Below are 15406 nucleotides of genomic sequence, written 5' to 3'. Positions count from 1 at the left end.
TATTGGTCTGGAGTCCTCAACCTCGTAAGAGATGCATGGATGTAACTGGTCCAACCACCGTCAATCAAGAATATGCCCTCCCTTTTTGTGCTATTAAAATGGGTCCGTGCTGCTACTGCAGCGATATAGTGTGCGCAACGTTGTATTCTGTTTATTTTGCATAAATATGACATCATCCACTGACCTTGTTAATTTGGGTGTGTTCGTAAATTAAATCTGGAGTGGCAGAGTAGCGCTCAGAGTGCGCTCTGGGCGTTCGTAAATTCAGAGCCTTGTCAGAATGTCCTTTCATAAATTCAGAGCTTTTCGCTCTCAGAGCGTACACTGACTGCTCTGGCCGAGGAGTAGTGTTGATCGGAGTAGATAGCCAGAGCGAATTTACGAACGCACCCTAATTGCTTTGAACACACCAACTGTGTTTGCGCAAAATAGTTTGAAGCATCATCTAGAAGCATCATCTAGATACATGTGCAACAAAAGTTCAACATTCACCTTCTGCTACCACTTCTGTCAACCCGTTACCCACACAGTTTGACGCATATGTTCGATAAATCCAAATAAATCTAACGTATGCACCACACAGAACGTACTACAACTGCCTCTTTAACGCAATGCTGCAAGGCAAACGCAGCGTTCCATTGGAAATGAATGTACTTTTGGTGTACCAAAACGCAAGCACAGTCGGTGTGTTCGAAGCGTTTGTATCGTTTTGTTCAACGTTGTAGCAGAGATCTTTATATAATGACGAGATGTTCATGTCTCCGCCCTAACAATGGTGGTCGTTGTCCCAAACGCGGGAAGGCAGGCGACAAGCTTAGGTCCAAAATAAGCCCATAGTAACGCATTGGGTTTATTTTGGACATACTTTGGCGAGAGTGAAACCTCTCGCTTTGCCTCTTCCTCTCTGGTTGTATTCTATGTTAATGAAGCTGTAGTATCCTACTTACTGTTCGAGGTATTAGGCACATTATGAACCGGGAAACCTTAAAGGTGCACTATGCAGAAATCACTCCGCCATTTCCTGGTTGCTAAAATTCTAATAGTTCGCCTAATTTCAGTTTATGGGACAAAACAAGCAAGTACAGTGTATAGAATCATTGTATCATCTAAACCGCTGTGAAATATATTTTCCACGACCAAAAATATTGTAATTTCAGCTGTTTGAAGCTGGTGTACAAAACTGAAAGTAAAAGATGCAAAAACTAAACTTTAATGAGAAACATAGAAATTGTGGACATAGAACAGATCTACTGCTTGCTTTAAATGAGAATGACAGATCTATAACGCACATTTCTATGGGAATTTGGTGGGGTCACCCAAAAAGTTACATATTGCAGCTTTAATATCATACTCTTTGATAATGTGCATGCCTATAGATTTTCAATGTAGTTTTCTGTTACATTTAAGGATGTTTTAGAAAGCATATATATTTTTAAAAAACGTTTAAAATATATATATTTTTTGAATAATCTTCATGATAGAAACCTGCCATATTTTCTTTGAGCACTTGCAGTAAATACATTATGTAACATGCCTATCTACAGTAAAGTTTTTTCTCTCTGTGAAACACATGATAAACTGTCACTGTGATGATGTCACCATCTGGCCATATCCTTACTTGCCTTGAAGTGAAGCTGTTTCTGTCAGCTCAGTTTCAGTCTAGTCCTAGTACTTTGATCACTGAAATAAATCCCATATAAACTGTAATTTTCATTTACCTTATGATTTAAATTCGGATTATTTCTCATTCTTAAAGGGGTAAGGGATCCAATTATGTGATTGAGAAGATACAATATTATATTTTTATTATCATACAAGCCATAAGTGTTTTGATTTAGTTAAAAATAATAATCCAGTCTCTTTTGGATGATTTGAGGATTACCTTTCAAAGCTTCACAACAGATCTCACGGCTCTCCTACCCTAATGCCGTGGGGTCAGTGCATGGACAAGTCCCATAAATGCAATTTGTTTTGTAGCCTAGTTTGAATACTCGCCATGCTCTCTGTCATCTGACAGCTGCAAATATCTGCAGTGGGGCTCCCCAGTGCACATATACACTGAGTGTACAAAACATTAGGAACACCTTCCTAATATTCAGTTGCACACCCCTTTGCCCTCAGAACAGCCTCAATTTGTTGGGGGAGGGACTCTAAAATGTGTCGAAAGCATTCCACAAGGATGCTGGCCCATGTTGATTCCAATGCTTCCCACAGTTGTGTCAAGTTGGCTGGATGTCCTTTGGGTGGTGGACCATTCTTGATACACACGAAAAACTGTTAAGCATGAAAAACACAGCAGCGTTGCAGTTCTTGACACAAACCGGTGCGCTTGGCACCTACTAACATACCCCGTTCAAAGGCACTTAAATATTTTGTCTTGCACATTCACCCTCTGAATGGCACACATACACAATCCATACACAATGTTAGGAAGGTGTTCCTAATGTTTGGTACACTCAGTGTATATGTGCACTGAGGAGCCCACTGCAGATCTTTGCAGCTGTCAGATGATGGCGAGTAAGCAGAATTTATGCTGGTGGTACTAGCTACCTCTGAGCTCCACCGAGGGGAGTGCTGGGCTGGGCTGGATGGGAGGGCTAGGAGGGGTGGGAGGGATGGGCTGGGAGGGCTTAGGTGGGAGGGCTGGGCTCCACGGCAGACGGTGGCCAGGGGGGGTGGAGAACAGGAGAAGACTCTGAGGGTGTATCTCAATAGTCTCAACAATCCCTCCTCTCTCGTCTCTTCTCCTTCATCAGGACTGATCTAATCTTGGTTAACCCAGAACTAAAATCTTGTGTAATTTGGTCAGATGCTCAGTTATGTTTACGAGAGATTAGCACTAATCTAACAGGACTGGACAGGTGACAGCATATCCTCTGTGTGTATCCTGTCATTATTGCCGTCAGCTCCTGTTTCTTTTTAGATCAGTGCAGATGAAGGAGACTAGACGAGGAGAGGAAGCCACGTTAGACTACTGTTTATAGGCAGGGTACTTAGGCAGTCAGAGCCTAGTGTCTGAGGGACACTCTTTAACCTGTGATCTGAATTATTCAGTGGGGCTCCATAGAGGACAGCTGGCACCTTCCTTGAACCATCAGCACCAAGGTTTTGTCTTCTTCCTTTCCTCTGGCTGTATGTGTGGTAAAAGCAGTCCTAATGTAGTTCTCTTGGCACAGGGGACGGTCACACGCCTTACATACGCACACACTAAACTGATAATAGGTTGGGGAGTTTGTCATGTGTGGAGACTGTTACGTAGGCTAACATCAATTTTAGTTTTGAAGAAGACTTGGCATTCTCTGTCTACAGAATACGTATATTCAAACTGAGTCTATGTGGACAGTGTGCCCCTTCTGTTCCTGTGTTTTGACGGTTTGACAAAGTAAATAAATGAGGTCTCGGTTCACCTTCTCTAGGCTATTTACAAAGTAAAGAAATTGTGGTTTTGAGAAAGAGAATACTGTTTACGACAGTGTTCTAAACATGGGAGAGTATGAAAACAGAACAAACATGTATCAGAGGCTACTGTAAGTGGACCTGTCATCCAGGAATATTGGAAAGCATATGTTAGGCTACGGTATGTCTATTCTGCTGTGCAGAAGTTAAATGGGGATGACTCCAATGTGGGCTAGAGAGGAAGCAGATTATCTGTCTTGCCCAGACCTGAGCCTCACAAAAATGTTTATCTGTGAAGATATTTTTTGCATTGATAAATAAATCATTATGTACTTAATCCTAACCAGACAGGCTGGGAGCTTTGTTGTGCCTTTCACATCCGAGGAGATGAGCTTCACCTGCCTGCCTGTCTGTCTGCTGGACTGCTCAAGCACCTGCCACAACATAGGCTACTCTATGACAGCTACTCTACTAATAAACAGTAAGTACATAAACCTTGCTTTATAGGAACATAAATGTATGTTGTGTCTTATAATTGTGTATGTTATGGAGTGGCATCATGGGTGACTGGCATGACTGGTGGTGGCATGCTTTTCCCAATGGCATGGAATTGAACATGAAATATAAAACGTTTCATATTTTCAGTGATATCATAGCTGGTGGTAGCGCCTTTGCACCGGGGCTTGGTTCTATAAAAAGGAACAATTTGTTCTCTAGCGGCTTGCAGAGGTCAGGGAAAGTGAAAGGTGCATTTATTGCAATTCTCTCTTGGAGGGCGAGGAGGAGAATCATGATATTTTATTTCCAGCGTGCATGTGTGTGTGTGTATGTGTGTGTTCGTGCGTGCGTGTGTGCGCGTGTATGTGTGTGAGTGAGGCTGTCTGTAGCCTACGTATGTCGTCCCCCCTTCTCTCTTTGTCCCTCCTCCATAGTAAGAATCAACGGAGCGCTATCAATCTGCTCGCATCCTGCTGCAAACCAGGATGAGCCACCACCACAACAACCTTCACTTCACTTTCACGTTCATTTAACCCCTCTCTTTCTGACACAACGACCAGCCGCGGTCCATGCTTTGCCTGCTTGAGATGCGATTTCGCTCTCCCTTTTCCCGGAGAATATCGTCCGTTACTCCCCACTGAAAGACCATGCCAGAGAAGGGGGTGGCGGGAGCAGCAGCCGCTGCAGCTGCCGGTAGCAGCTCTTCCGACTGCAGCGGTGGCACCGAGAGCTCGCGGCACAGACACCGATCACAAGGCGAAGGGGAAAAGACAGATCAAAGTGCTGCCTCCTCGCAGCAAACGTCCTCCGGAGTACTGGGTGAGTGCGTCTTTCAAAGGGTCGGTTTGGATTGGGCCGGGGACGGAAATTGAATGTAGAATTGGAGCGACAGGACAGGTGGATGTGGCAGGAAAACGAGATGAGCAGAGCATCACAATATAGCCAATAGCCTACTGCCACCGCACCGTCCTTTTTGTCTTTATGCACCGGGCCCTTAGAAAAACATTCAACATCTTATCTTGTTTGTAAAATTATCTATTTGTCCTCAAAGGTCACTGTATCTTCGTCGCTGTCACTAGGCTACTAACATCCCACTGACATGTGGTAGGTTAGCCTGTAATATGCAGCAACGTCCCAGTTGCCAGCTTCTTGACAAATTAACCTTTTAATGTCACGGAAATATTAGGCTACTGTATTCTGAGCTTTCAAACGGTCCGGGTTTTGATCGTTGGCCACGAAAACCTTACATTATACTACACTACACAGCCTGTTCAAACCGAAACGCATTTCGTACAATTGACAGATGAATGTTTTGTTATTTAAATTATGTATTATGGGAAGCATCTTGGTGGCATTGTGCCCCGTCTTCTATCACTGGGCTTATGAATTCGGACCCGTTTATTTGAATAAGAAACATCGGTCATATTGTTATTTTTGGGATACGGTCCCGGGGCCTGTGTTATTTTTGGGATACGGTCCAGGCTTCATGTGAAAACCGGAGCCGGGATTTCGGGGAACCGCAGCAGCTGCGTGTGGTTGTTTTCATGTCAGGGCTGAAGAGCCGGCAGAGAGAGCACAGGCAGCATGCTTCCGATGAGTTGTGCTGCTGCCTGCTGCAAAATGATGCAGTGTGTGTCCTGGCTGTCTGGAGAGGGGCCATAGTCAGCCAGACTAGGTAAGGTAACCTAAGAATAGTCATCAGGGTCGGCCCTAGCCTTTTGGGGGCCTGAACCACTTAAGGATCGGACCCTTTTTTCCAATTTTCGCCTAAAATGACATACCCAAATCTAACTGCCTGTAGCTCAGGACCTGAAGCAAGGATATGCATATTCTTGATACCATTTGAAAGGAAACACTTTGAATTTTGTGGAAATGTGAAATGAATGTAGGAGAATATAACACATTAGATCTGGTAAAAGATAATACAAACAAAAAAACATGCCGTTTTTTTGTATTTTTTGTTCCAGAAACGGTATCTTTCCATGTTTGTTTATTATATATATATAAAAAAACATAAATTTTCCTTGTAAGATGGGAGTATTGAAATAGATTTTCCATATGTGTCCCTGTTCTGTGAAGGGAGTAGTACACAGCGTTGTACGAGATCTTCAGTTTCTTGGCAATTTCTCGCATGGAATAGCCTTAATTTCTCAGAACAAGAATAGACTGACGAGTTTCAGAAGAAAGAGGAGTGGGAGGCCCCGGTGCACAACTGAGCAAGAGGACAAATACATTAGAGTGTCTAGTTTGAGAAACAGGTCCTCAACTGGCAGCTTCATTAAATAGTACCCGCAAAACACCAGTCTCAACGTCAACAGTGAAGAGGCGACTCCGGGATGCTGACCTTCTAGGCAGAGTTGCAAAGAAAAAGCCATATCTCAGACTGCCCATCTTAATCTTTTATTTTTATTGGATAGTCTGAGATATGGCTTTTTCTTTGCAACTCTGCCTAGAAGGTCAGCATCCCGGAGTTGCCTCTTCACTATTCTGATTAGAGCCAGTTTGCGCTGTTCTGTGAAGGGAGTAGTACACAGCATTGTACGAGATCTTCAGTTTCTTGGCAATTTCTCACATGGAATAGCCTTCATTTCTCAGAACAAGAATAGACTGACGAGTTTCAGAATTAAGTTATTTGTTTCTGGCCATTTTGAGCCTGTAATCGAACCCACAATTGCTGATGCTCCAGATACTCAAATAGTCTCAACAAGGCCAGTTTTATTGCTTCTTTAATCAGCACAACAGTTTTCAGCTGTGCTAATATAATTGCAAAAGTGTTTTCTAATGATCAATTAGCCTTTTAAAATGATAAACTTGGATTAGCAAACACAACGTGCCATTGGAACACCGGACTGATGGTTGCTGATAATGGGCCTCGGTACGCCTATGTAGATATTCCATTAAAAATCAGCCGTTTCCAGCTACAATAGCCATTTACAACATTAACAATGTCTACACTGTATTTCTGATCAATTTGATGTTATTTTAATGGACAAAAAATTGCTTTTCTTTCGAAAACAAGGACATTTCTAAGTGACCTCAAACTTTTGAATGGTAGTGTATATCATAAGGATGTGATACTGGTGATTTAAAAAAACTTATCCAATCGTTGTTGAGATCTGATATTCTGTGTAGCGGAAGACGAGACGTAGGCCAATGTTTCGTTTCTAGGTAAGCTTTAATTAGCTGGTTCAGTGCAGCGGGAGCAGGGGTGTAGTTCTGCCGGAGCGCACTGGAGCTACCAGTGGCGCTAGCTGTGCCACTAGAGATCCTGGTTCGAGTCCAGGCTCTGTCGCAGCCGGCCGCGACCGGGAGACCCATGGGTGGCGCACAATTGGTCCAGCGTCGTCCAAGGTAGGGGAGGGTTTGGCCGGCAGGGATGTGGGATGTTTCCCACGGGGGGCCAGTATAAAAAAACAAACAAACAAACAAACATAACCAAATATACATTTACATCATTTAGCAGACGCTCTTATCCAGAGCGACTTACAAATTGGTGAATTTTTTTAATGGGGGGTGGGGGAAGAAGGATTACTTTATACTATTCCAGGTATATAATAGCACAGTATAATGTAACTGTTACACCAAAAACACCACGTAATTTCTTATGAGATTTTAGGATGGGTTAGCTGAATAGTCACAAAAAAACTAAACAGCGCACCCCTCTAAGCAGAATGTACTTTGATTGAAACAAAATACAGGAAGGCTAAACACTGAGTGGACAAAACATTAAGAACACCTGCTCTTTCTATGACAGACTGACCAGGTGAATCCAGGTGAAAGCTATGATCCCTTATTGACGTTGCTTGTTAAATCCACTTCAAATCACTGTAGATGAAAGGGAGGAGACATGTTAAACATGGATTGTGTATGTGTGCCGTTCAATAGGGTGAATGGACAATAACAAATATTTATTAAGTGCCTTTGAACGGTGCATGGTAGTCGGTGCCATGGCGCACCGGTTTGTGTCAAGAACTGCAACGCTGCTGTGTTTTTCACGCTCAACAGTTTCCCGTGTGTATTAGGAAGGTGCTCTTAAATGTTTTGTACACTCAGTGTGTAGTTTGTTAACACCATCTGCTCTAATTTGCTCACACAACAGTAATTCAAGAAGATCTAAATCCATATTCCCAATGAAACTGATTGAGATCCAATGACTGGCATGGAGATGCAGTTTGGACGTTTCGCCATAAAACGTAAATAATTATTATTCACGATTGACAGGGATGACGGCCTATTTTGAAATTGGGTATGGCTAACTTGGTGATTGAGGGTATTAAAAATATAGATGTATATTTTTTAGACAGTGTGGGTATAGGCAGACGTTGCTATTGGAGGATGTATTTTATGCATATTCTATAATGATATAGAATGATATTGTATAGAACTATATATTCAATAGGCTACATCTGTCGGTACAAACTTTGAGGAAATGATGACGTCATTTACATTTTTAATTGCGCTCCAGCACCTAAAGAATTATCACTAAACCATGGGTGGTAGGGTGTGCGCCGTGAGAGTTTCTTCAAAGAGGTATGGGTTTCAGATGTTTTCGGAAGATGGGCAGGGACTCCGCTGTCCTGACTTTAGGGGGAAGCTTGTTCCACCTTTGGGGTGCCAGGACAGAGAAGAGCTTGGACTGGGCTGAGTGGGAGCTGCCCTCCCATTGGGGTGCCAGAACAGAGAAGAGCTTTGACTGGGCTGAGTGGGAGCTGCCCTCCCATTGGGGTGCCAGGACAGAGAAGAGCTTTGACTGGGCTGAGTGGGAGCTGCCCTCCCATTGGGGTGCCAGGACAGAGAAGAGCTTGGACTGGGCTGAGTGGGAGCTGCCCTCCCATTGGGGTGCCAGGACAGAGAAGAGCTTGGACTGGGCTGAGTGGGAGCTGCCCTCTTGTAGGGGTGGTAGGGCCAAGAGACCAGAGGTGGCGGAATGGAGTGCTCGTCTTGGGATGTAGGGTTTGAGCATAGCCTGAAGGTAAGGAGGGGCAGTTCCCCTTGCTGCTCCATAGGCAAGCACCAGTGTCTCGAAGATGATGCAAGCTTCGACTGGAAGCCAGTAGAGTGTGCGGAGGAGCGGGGTGACATGGGAGAACTTAGGAAGGTTAAACACCAAGCGGGCTGTGACGTTCTGGATAAGTTTCAGGGGTTTGATCGCACAAACCGGGAGCCCAGCCAACAGAGAGTTGCAGTAGTACAGACGAGAGATGACAAGTGCCTGGAATTAGGACCTGCGCCACTTCCTGTGTGCGGAAAGGTCGTACTCTACGGAAGTTGTAGAGCATGAACCTGCAGGAGCGAGTCACAGCTTTGGTGTTAGCAGAGAACGACAGGGTGTTGTCCAGGGTCACGCCAAGGTTCTTTGCACTCTGGGAGTAGGACACTGTGGAGTTGTCAACCGTGATGGAAAGGTCTTGGAGTGGGCTGCCTTCCCCGGGAGGAAGAGCATCTCCGTGTTGTCGAGGGTGAGCTTGAGGTTGTGGGCTGTCATCCAAGCTGAGATGTCTGCCAAGCATGCAGAGATACGTGTCGCCACCTGGGTGTCAGAAGGGGGAAGGAGAAAAGTAATTGAGTGTCGTCCGCATAGCAATGATAGGAGAGACCATGTGAGGATATGATGGAGCAGAGTGACTTGGTGTATAGAGAAAAGAGGGCCTAGAACCAAGCCCTGGGGGACACCAGTAGTGAGAGTACGTAGTGAAGACACAGATCCTCTCTAGATCACCTGGTAGGAGCGGCCTGCCAGGTAGGATGCAATCCAGGAGTGTTTAGAGCCTGAGACGCCCAGCCCTGAGAGGGTGGAGAGGAGGATCTGATGGTTCACGGTGTCAAAGGCAGCGGATAGATCTAGGAGGATGAGAACAGAGGAGAGAGAGTCAGCTTTGGCAGTGTGGAGAGCCTCTGTGATACAGTGTTGAGTGAGCCGCCTTGAAGCCTGAATGAGATAAGGAAAGGGTTGGTCAGAGACAGCACGTTCAAGTGTTTTGGAAAGAAATTAAAGAAGGGACACTGGTCTGTAGTTTTTGACGTCAGATGGGTCGAGTGTTGGTTTCTTGAGCCCTGGCCATCTTGAAGTCAGAGGGGATCCAGCCAGTAGTCAGGGATGAGTTGATGAGGGAAGTGAGGAATGGGAGGTCTCCAGAGATGGTCTGGAGAAGGGAGAAGGGGATGGGGTTAAGTGGGCAGGTTGTCGGGCAGCCAGACATCACTAGTCGCAGGATTTCATCTGGAGAGAGAGGGGAGAAAGAGGTCAAGGCGTAGGGTAGTTCTGTTTGAGTGGGATCAGTGGGCTCAGTAGGCTGAGTGAATAAGGAGCGGATGTCGTCAACCTTTTTTAATGGTTGACAAAGTAATCTGCAGAGGGTGGAGAGGGAGAGGGAGGAGGTGGAGGATTAAGAAGGGAGGAGAAGAGTTTCTCAGGGTTTACATTTTGAGTGATAGAAAGCGGCTTTAGCAGCGAATACAGAGGCTGAGAAGGTAGACAGGAAGGAATGGAAGGATGATAGGTCCTCCGGAAGTTTAGCTTTTTTCCATTTCCGCTCAGCTGCCGGCAGCCCTGTTCTCTAAGCTCGCAGTGAGTCGCTCAACCAGGAAATGGGACCGTGAAAGCCAAAGGATGCGGAAAGGGAGGAGAGAAGGGTCGAAGAGGCAGAGTCAGGAGACTCTGCCTCTAGCTGAAGGGAGAGAGGATTGAATAGAAGAGGAGAGAGTAGTGGGAGAGAGAGATAGCGAAGATTGCGGCGGCGTATGACCATCTGGGTAGGGGCTGAGTGGATAGGGTTCGAGGAGAGATGGAGAGAAAAATAAACAAAGTAGTGATCAGAGACCTGGAGGGGGATTGCAGTGAGATTAGTAGGTGAACAGCCTCTAGTGAAGATGAGGTCAAGCGTATTGCCTGCCTTGTGAGTGGGAGGTGACTGGGAAAGGTGAGGTCAAAAGAGGAAAGGAGTAGAAAGTAAGAGGTGGAAAGAAATGAATTGACAAGTGACACTCACCGCATGGAATTCAAATGAGGATATAGGCAGGTGAGAGAAGGGGAAAACACAACATCTCAATTTAGGAGAAATTAGCAGCCCTGTGCCACCAGCGCAACGACCAGATGCTCTCGGACGATGAGAGAACACACAGTCAGATGATGAGAGAGAAGCTGGAGTAGCAGTGTTCTCTGAGGTGATCCATGTCTCCATCCGGGCCAAAGATTTTAGGGACTAAAGGGCAGCATAGGCTGAGATGAACTCGGCAATACTGACCGCAGATCACAGTTCCAAACACTGCCGGAGACTAGGAATTCCACATGGGCTGTGAGCGCAAATTAGAAGGGTTGCAGCCACGGGGTGGGGAGCATCTGTAAAACATACAGGGAGAGGAGTGAACTAGGATACTTGACAAAGCTACAAAATAGCAAAATGAGATAATCAGAAGATAACTAGGGAAGATAACTATAACATGGTTATGCCGTGTTAATGATATCTAAGTGAGAGTGACTAACAAAAGCAATGGGGCCCCCCTGGAAGTCAGGGCTCCAGCGCACATGCCTTGCGTGCCCGTTCGCTATTCGGCCATGATTACTACAAGTTTAGATAGCTGGCTAGACTAATTTACCAATCTAAATATTGTTAGCTGACATGGCTAATTGAGTGACTGTCAGTGACTGACATAACAATAGAGAAACTGCTGATGCACAACCAAATTTCTAAAGTGCACCTTATTGTATTCTACTTTTCTAACTCTCAACAGTAAGTTGAGACCTTGACTGAGTCCGTCCGTCCGTCCCCCCACCCCAATAATATTAGGAGAGGTGATCATATTTTGTCAGGGTAACTAGCCTACAAACAGTTGGTGAAAGAGAGTGGCTCTTCACTTGGGCAGGGCTGGTCTTTGGCATTCCATGATAAAGTAACTATAGATATTATGAGCTGTGAGTGTAGCTATATTTGGGTTAGTATGGGGGGACTGACTTCACTGTAGCCTACTAATAACATTAATCCTGCACAGATTTCTCTCTGTAAGCATTAGTGTAGTCTGTATATTATAATGGGCTGTATTTCCCAGTTGGTTCATGGGGGAGAAGAAAGATTGGAGCTGGGAAGAAGTGGGGACTTAGTTTAGTCAGGATTAACATGATATCACATAACTGCCTTCTCACGTGTCAGTCTCTGTCAGCGCCGCACAACCCCACACAGTGTGTTGAGTCCTGATGCCTGATTCCCCCTCAGCCCTGCTCTCCGTTTCATTGGATGATTGGATGTTTCTTCTCCATGTCTTCACCATGTCGTCCTAATCCCTTTCGGTTTAGTCTAAAGTAACTTTGATCCATTCAGCCACTGTCCTTTGTGACTTCACCCCTCAGCCCTCACTGTCCCTTCCCTCGTCCCCCACATTAATTATACGTCCATCATAGAACACAGTCATCTTAGCCCTCACGGTCCCTTCCCTCGTCCTCCACATTAATTATACGTCCATCATAGAACACAGTCATCTTAGCCCTCACGGTCCCTTCCCTCGTCCCCCACATTAATTATACGTCCATCATAGAACACAGTCATCTTAGCCCTCACGGTCCCTTCCCTCGTCCCCCACATTAATTATACGTCCATCATAGAACACAGTCATCTTAGCCCTCACGGTCCCTTCCCTCGTCCTCCACATTAATTATACGTCCATCATAGAACACAGTCATCTTAGCCCTCACGGTCCCTTCCCTCATCCCCCACATTAATTATACGTCCATCATAGAACACAGTCATCTTAGCCCTCACGGTCCCTTCCTCGTCCCCCCACATTAATTATACGTCCATCATAGAACACAGTCATCTTAGCCCTCACGGTCCCTTCCTCGTCCCCCACATTAATTATACGTCCATCATAGAACACAGTCATCTTAGCCCTCACGGTCCCTTCCCTCGCTCCTCCACATTAATTATACGTCCATCATAGAACACAGTCATCTTAGCCCTCACGGTCCCTTCCCTCGTCCTCCACATTAATTATACGTCCATCATAGAACACAGTCATCTTAGCCCTCACGGTCCCTTTCCCTCGTCCTCCACATTAATTATACGTCCCATCATAGAACACAGTCATCTTAGCCCTCACGGTCCCTTCCCTCGTCCTCCACATTAATTATACGTCCATCATAGAACACAGTCATCTTAGCCCTCACGGTCCCTTCCCTCGTCCTCCACATTAATTATACGTCCATCATAGAACACAGTCATCTTAGCCCTCACGGTCCCTTCCCTCGTCCTCCACATTAATTATACGTCCATCATAGAACACAGTCATCTTAGCCCTCACGGTCCCTTCCCTCGTCCCCCACATTAATTATACGTCCATCATAGAACACAGTCATCTTAGCCCTCACGGTCCCTTCCCTCGTCCCCCACATTAATTATACGTCCATCATAGAACACAGTCATCTTAGCCCTCACGGTCCCTTCCCTCGTCCTCCACATTAATTATACGTCCATCATAGAACACAGTCATCTTAGCCCTCACGGTCCCTTCCCTCGTCCTCCACATTAATTATACGTCCATCATAGAACACAGTCATCTTAGCCCCAATGGGCCCTTGTCCAAAGTAGTGCACTACATAGAGAATAGGGTACTTCGTTTCAGCCAATTACTGACTGTGTCTTTCTGCAGACTGCTTTAGAGCCGTTACATTAGGGAGATGAGGGGTTTGGATTTCATGGTGGACACTCATTCAACGAGAACATCAGAGGGGTTTGTTTTGAGTTTCCCTAACATGATAGAAGAGGTATTGGTTGTTAAGAGGGTTACTCTTCTAAATGTGGTCTTGGTCTGTGCTTATAACAAGTATATTTCCCAATTATCATTGGTTTTACTCTCTCTCTCTCTCTATAGATCAAGTGAAGAACTGATCTTAGCGTTATCAGTCCCCAGGTAAAGTCTAAACCCAAGAGAATGCTGTTGGAGAACAAACTCTGAGCATGAGACTGTGGAGCATATTGAGAAACACCCCTCCTGTCTAAAACGATCAGATCATGAGAATTGTTTTCACTCTGCCGACTCGAACATCCTCAGAAAGTGGCACCAGATCTATTCTGGGATCTTGGTGAGATAGGAGGTTTAGAGGGATCCATTTTTAGGGAAAACATACAGTTTCATTCTTTAGAGCTCAGCATTAATAAAGGTACTTCTCCTTGTGCAATAATGCATGAGTGAAATGTTTTAAAGCACTCTGACTCAGCACACATCACCCACCCAGCCTCGGCGCTGGCAGGGATTCCACTTTCTCTGTGTGTCTCCCTTTACCCCTCCGATCTGCTTCTGAGCAGATTTAGACAGGTCCAATGTCACACAGGTTGTTTTAAATACATATATCCTCTGCGACAGCACGGAAAAGCAAAGCAAATTATTCAAAAGCATCAAACTCACCACCACACTTGTAGAAGCAGGAAGCTTGTGATGAGGTGGTGTTGAAGGAGTCAGGCGCAGGAGGGTAAATCACAGAATAACTGGCTTTAATCCGCAAAAATACAGGGTTACGCAGAAATGCGTCAAACACACTCCAGGGCACAGAACAGGTGCACTGGAAAATACAAGGCAAAATACACGAGCTCCGCCGAGCTTCACTAACCTTCACAATAAACAATCACCCACAAGGACAAGGGGGCAGAGGGAACACTTATACACTGACTAATTAGGGGATTCGAACCAGGTGTGTGTGATAACGAGACAAGACAATTGTGATGATGATTGGGGCGGCAGTGGTTAGTACTCTGGGGACGACGAACGCCGAAGCCTGCCCGAACAAGGAGGGGAGGCAGCCTCGGCCGAAGTCCTGACAAAGCTACACGTCTTACAGCAGACATTGCAGTAGACATTCTATTCTATTCTATTCAATTCTATTCTATCTGATCCTATTACAGTATGTTCTATTCTATCTGATCCTATTACAGTATGTTCTATTCTATCTGATCCTATTACAGTATGTTCTATTCTATCTGATCCTATTACAGTATGTTCTATTCTATCTGATCCTATTCTATTCTATTAAATTATATTCTATCTGATCCTAATATGTTCTATTCTATCTGATCCTATTCTATCTGATCTGATCCAATTCTATTATATTCTATTCTATCTGATCTGATCCAATTCTATTCTATTCTATTCTATCTGATCTGATCCAATTCTATTCTATTCTATTCTATCTGATCCAATTATATTCTGTTCTATTCTATCTGATCCAATTATATTATATTCTTGCATACTTCTTCTCTCATAGCTCCATAAGAATAGAATACGGTACAGGATAGAATGTTCCCTAACGATTTCCTGCCTAATGGCTTTTCCTGCCGTCTCAGAGCAGAGCCTGTATTAGGTTGAGACATCTTCCTCCTCGTGTCCTCCATCCTCTTCCAGGATACTGCTGAGCTGCACATTATCAGTATTAGTAAACTGAGAAACGGCTAAGTGTGGGGTGACCTTGCTGCCAGTAATCAGATAGTTGTCTGAGCTGTAACCGTAATATATGACCAATGCTGTTCTG

At 44.9% G+C, this 15406-nt stretch overlaps 1 protein-coding gene across 4 annotated transcripts in view; it reads left to right on the top strand.

The window, feature by feature from the left end:
- Nucleotides 1–4282: 4282 nt before the first annotated feature.
- ano8b (anoctamin 8b) overlaps nucleotides 4283–15406 on the top strand; it is a 78463-nt gene continuing 67339 nt past the window's right edge. For 2 of the 4 annotated variants that reach the window (XM_041840548.2, XM_041840551.2), the window contains exon 1: nucleotides 4283–4713. In XM_041840548.2, the coding sequence (XP_041696482.2) occupies nucleotides 4542–4713 (172 nt within the window). In that variant the 5' untranslated portion in view covers nucleotides 4283–4541. The remainder of the gene's footprint in view (nucleotides 4714–15406) is intronic. The other 2 variants (XM_041840549.2, XM_041840550.2) reach the window with 2 other exon arrangements.

The sequence above is a fragment of the Coregonus clupeaformis genome, chromosome 20 (assembly GCF_020615455.1).
Source record: "Coregonus clupeaformis isolate EN_2021a chromosome 20, ASM2061545v1, whole genome shotgun sequence".
NCBI lineage: Eukaryota > Metazoa > Chordata > Actinopteri > Salmoniformes > Salmonidae > Coregonus > Coregonus clupeaformis.
This window is presented reverse-complemented; position numbering and strand designations above follow the sequence as displayed.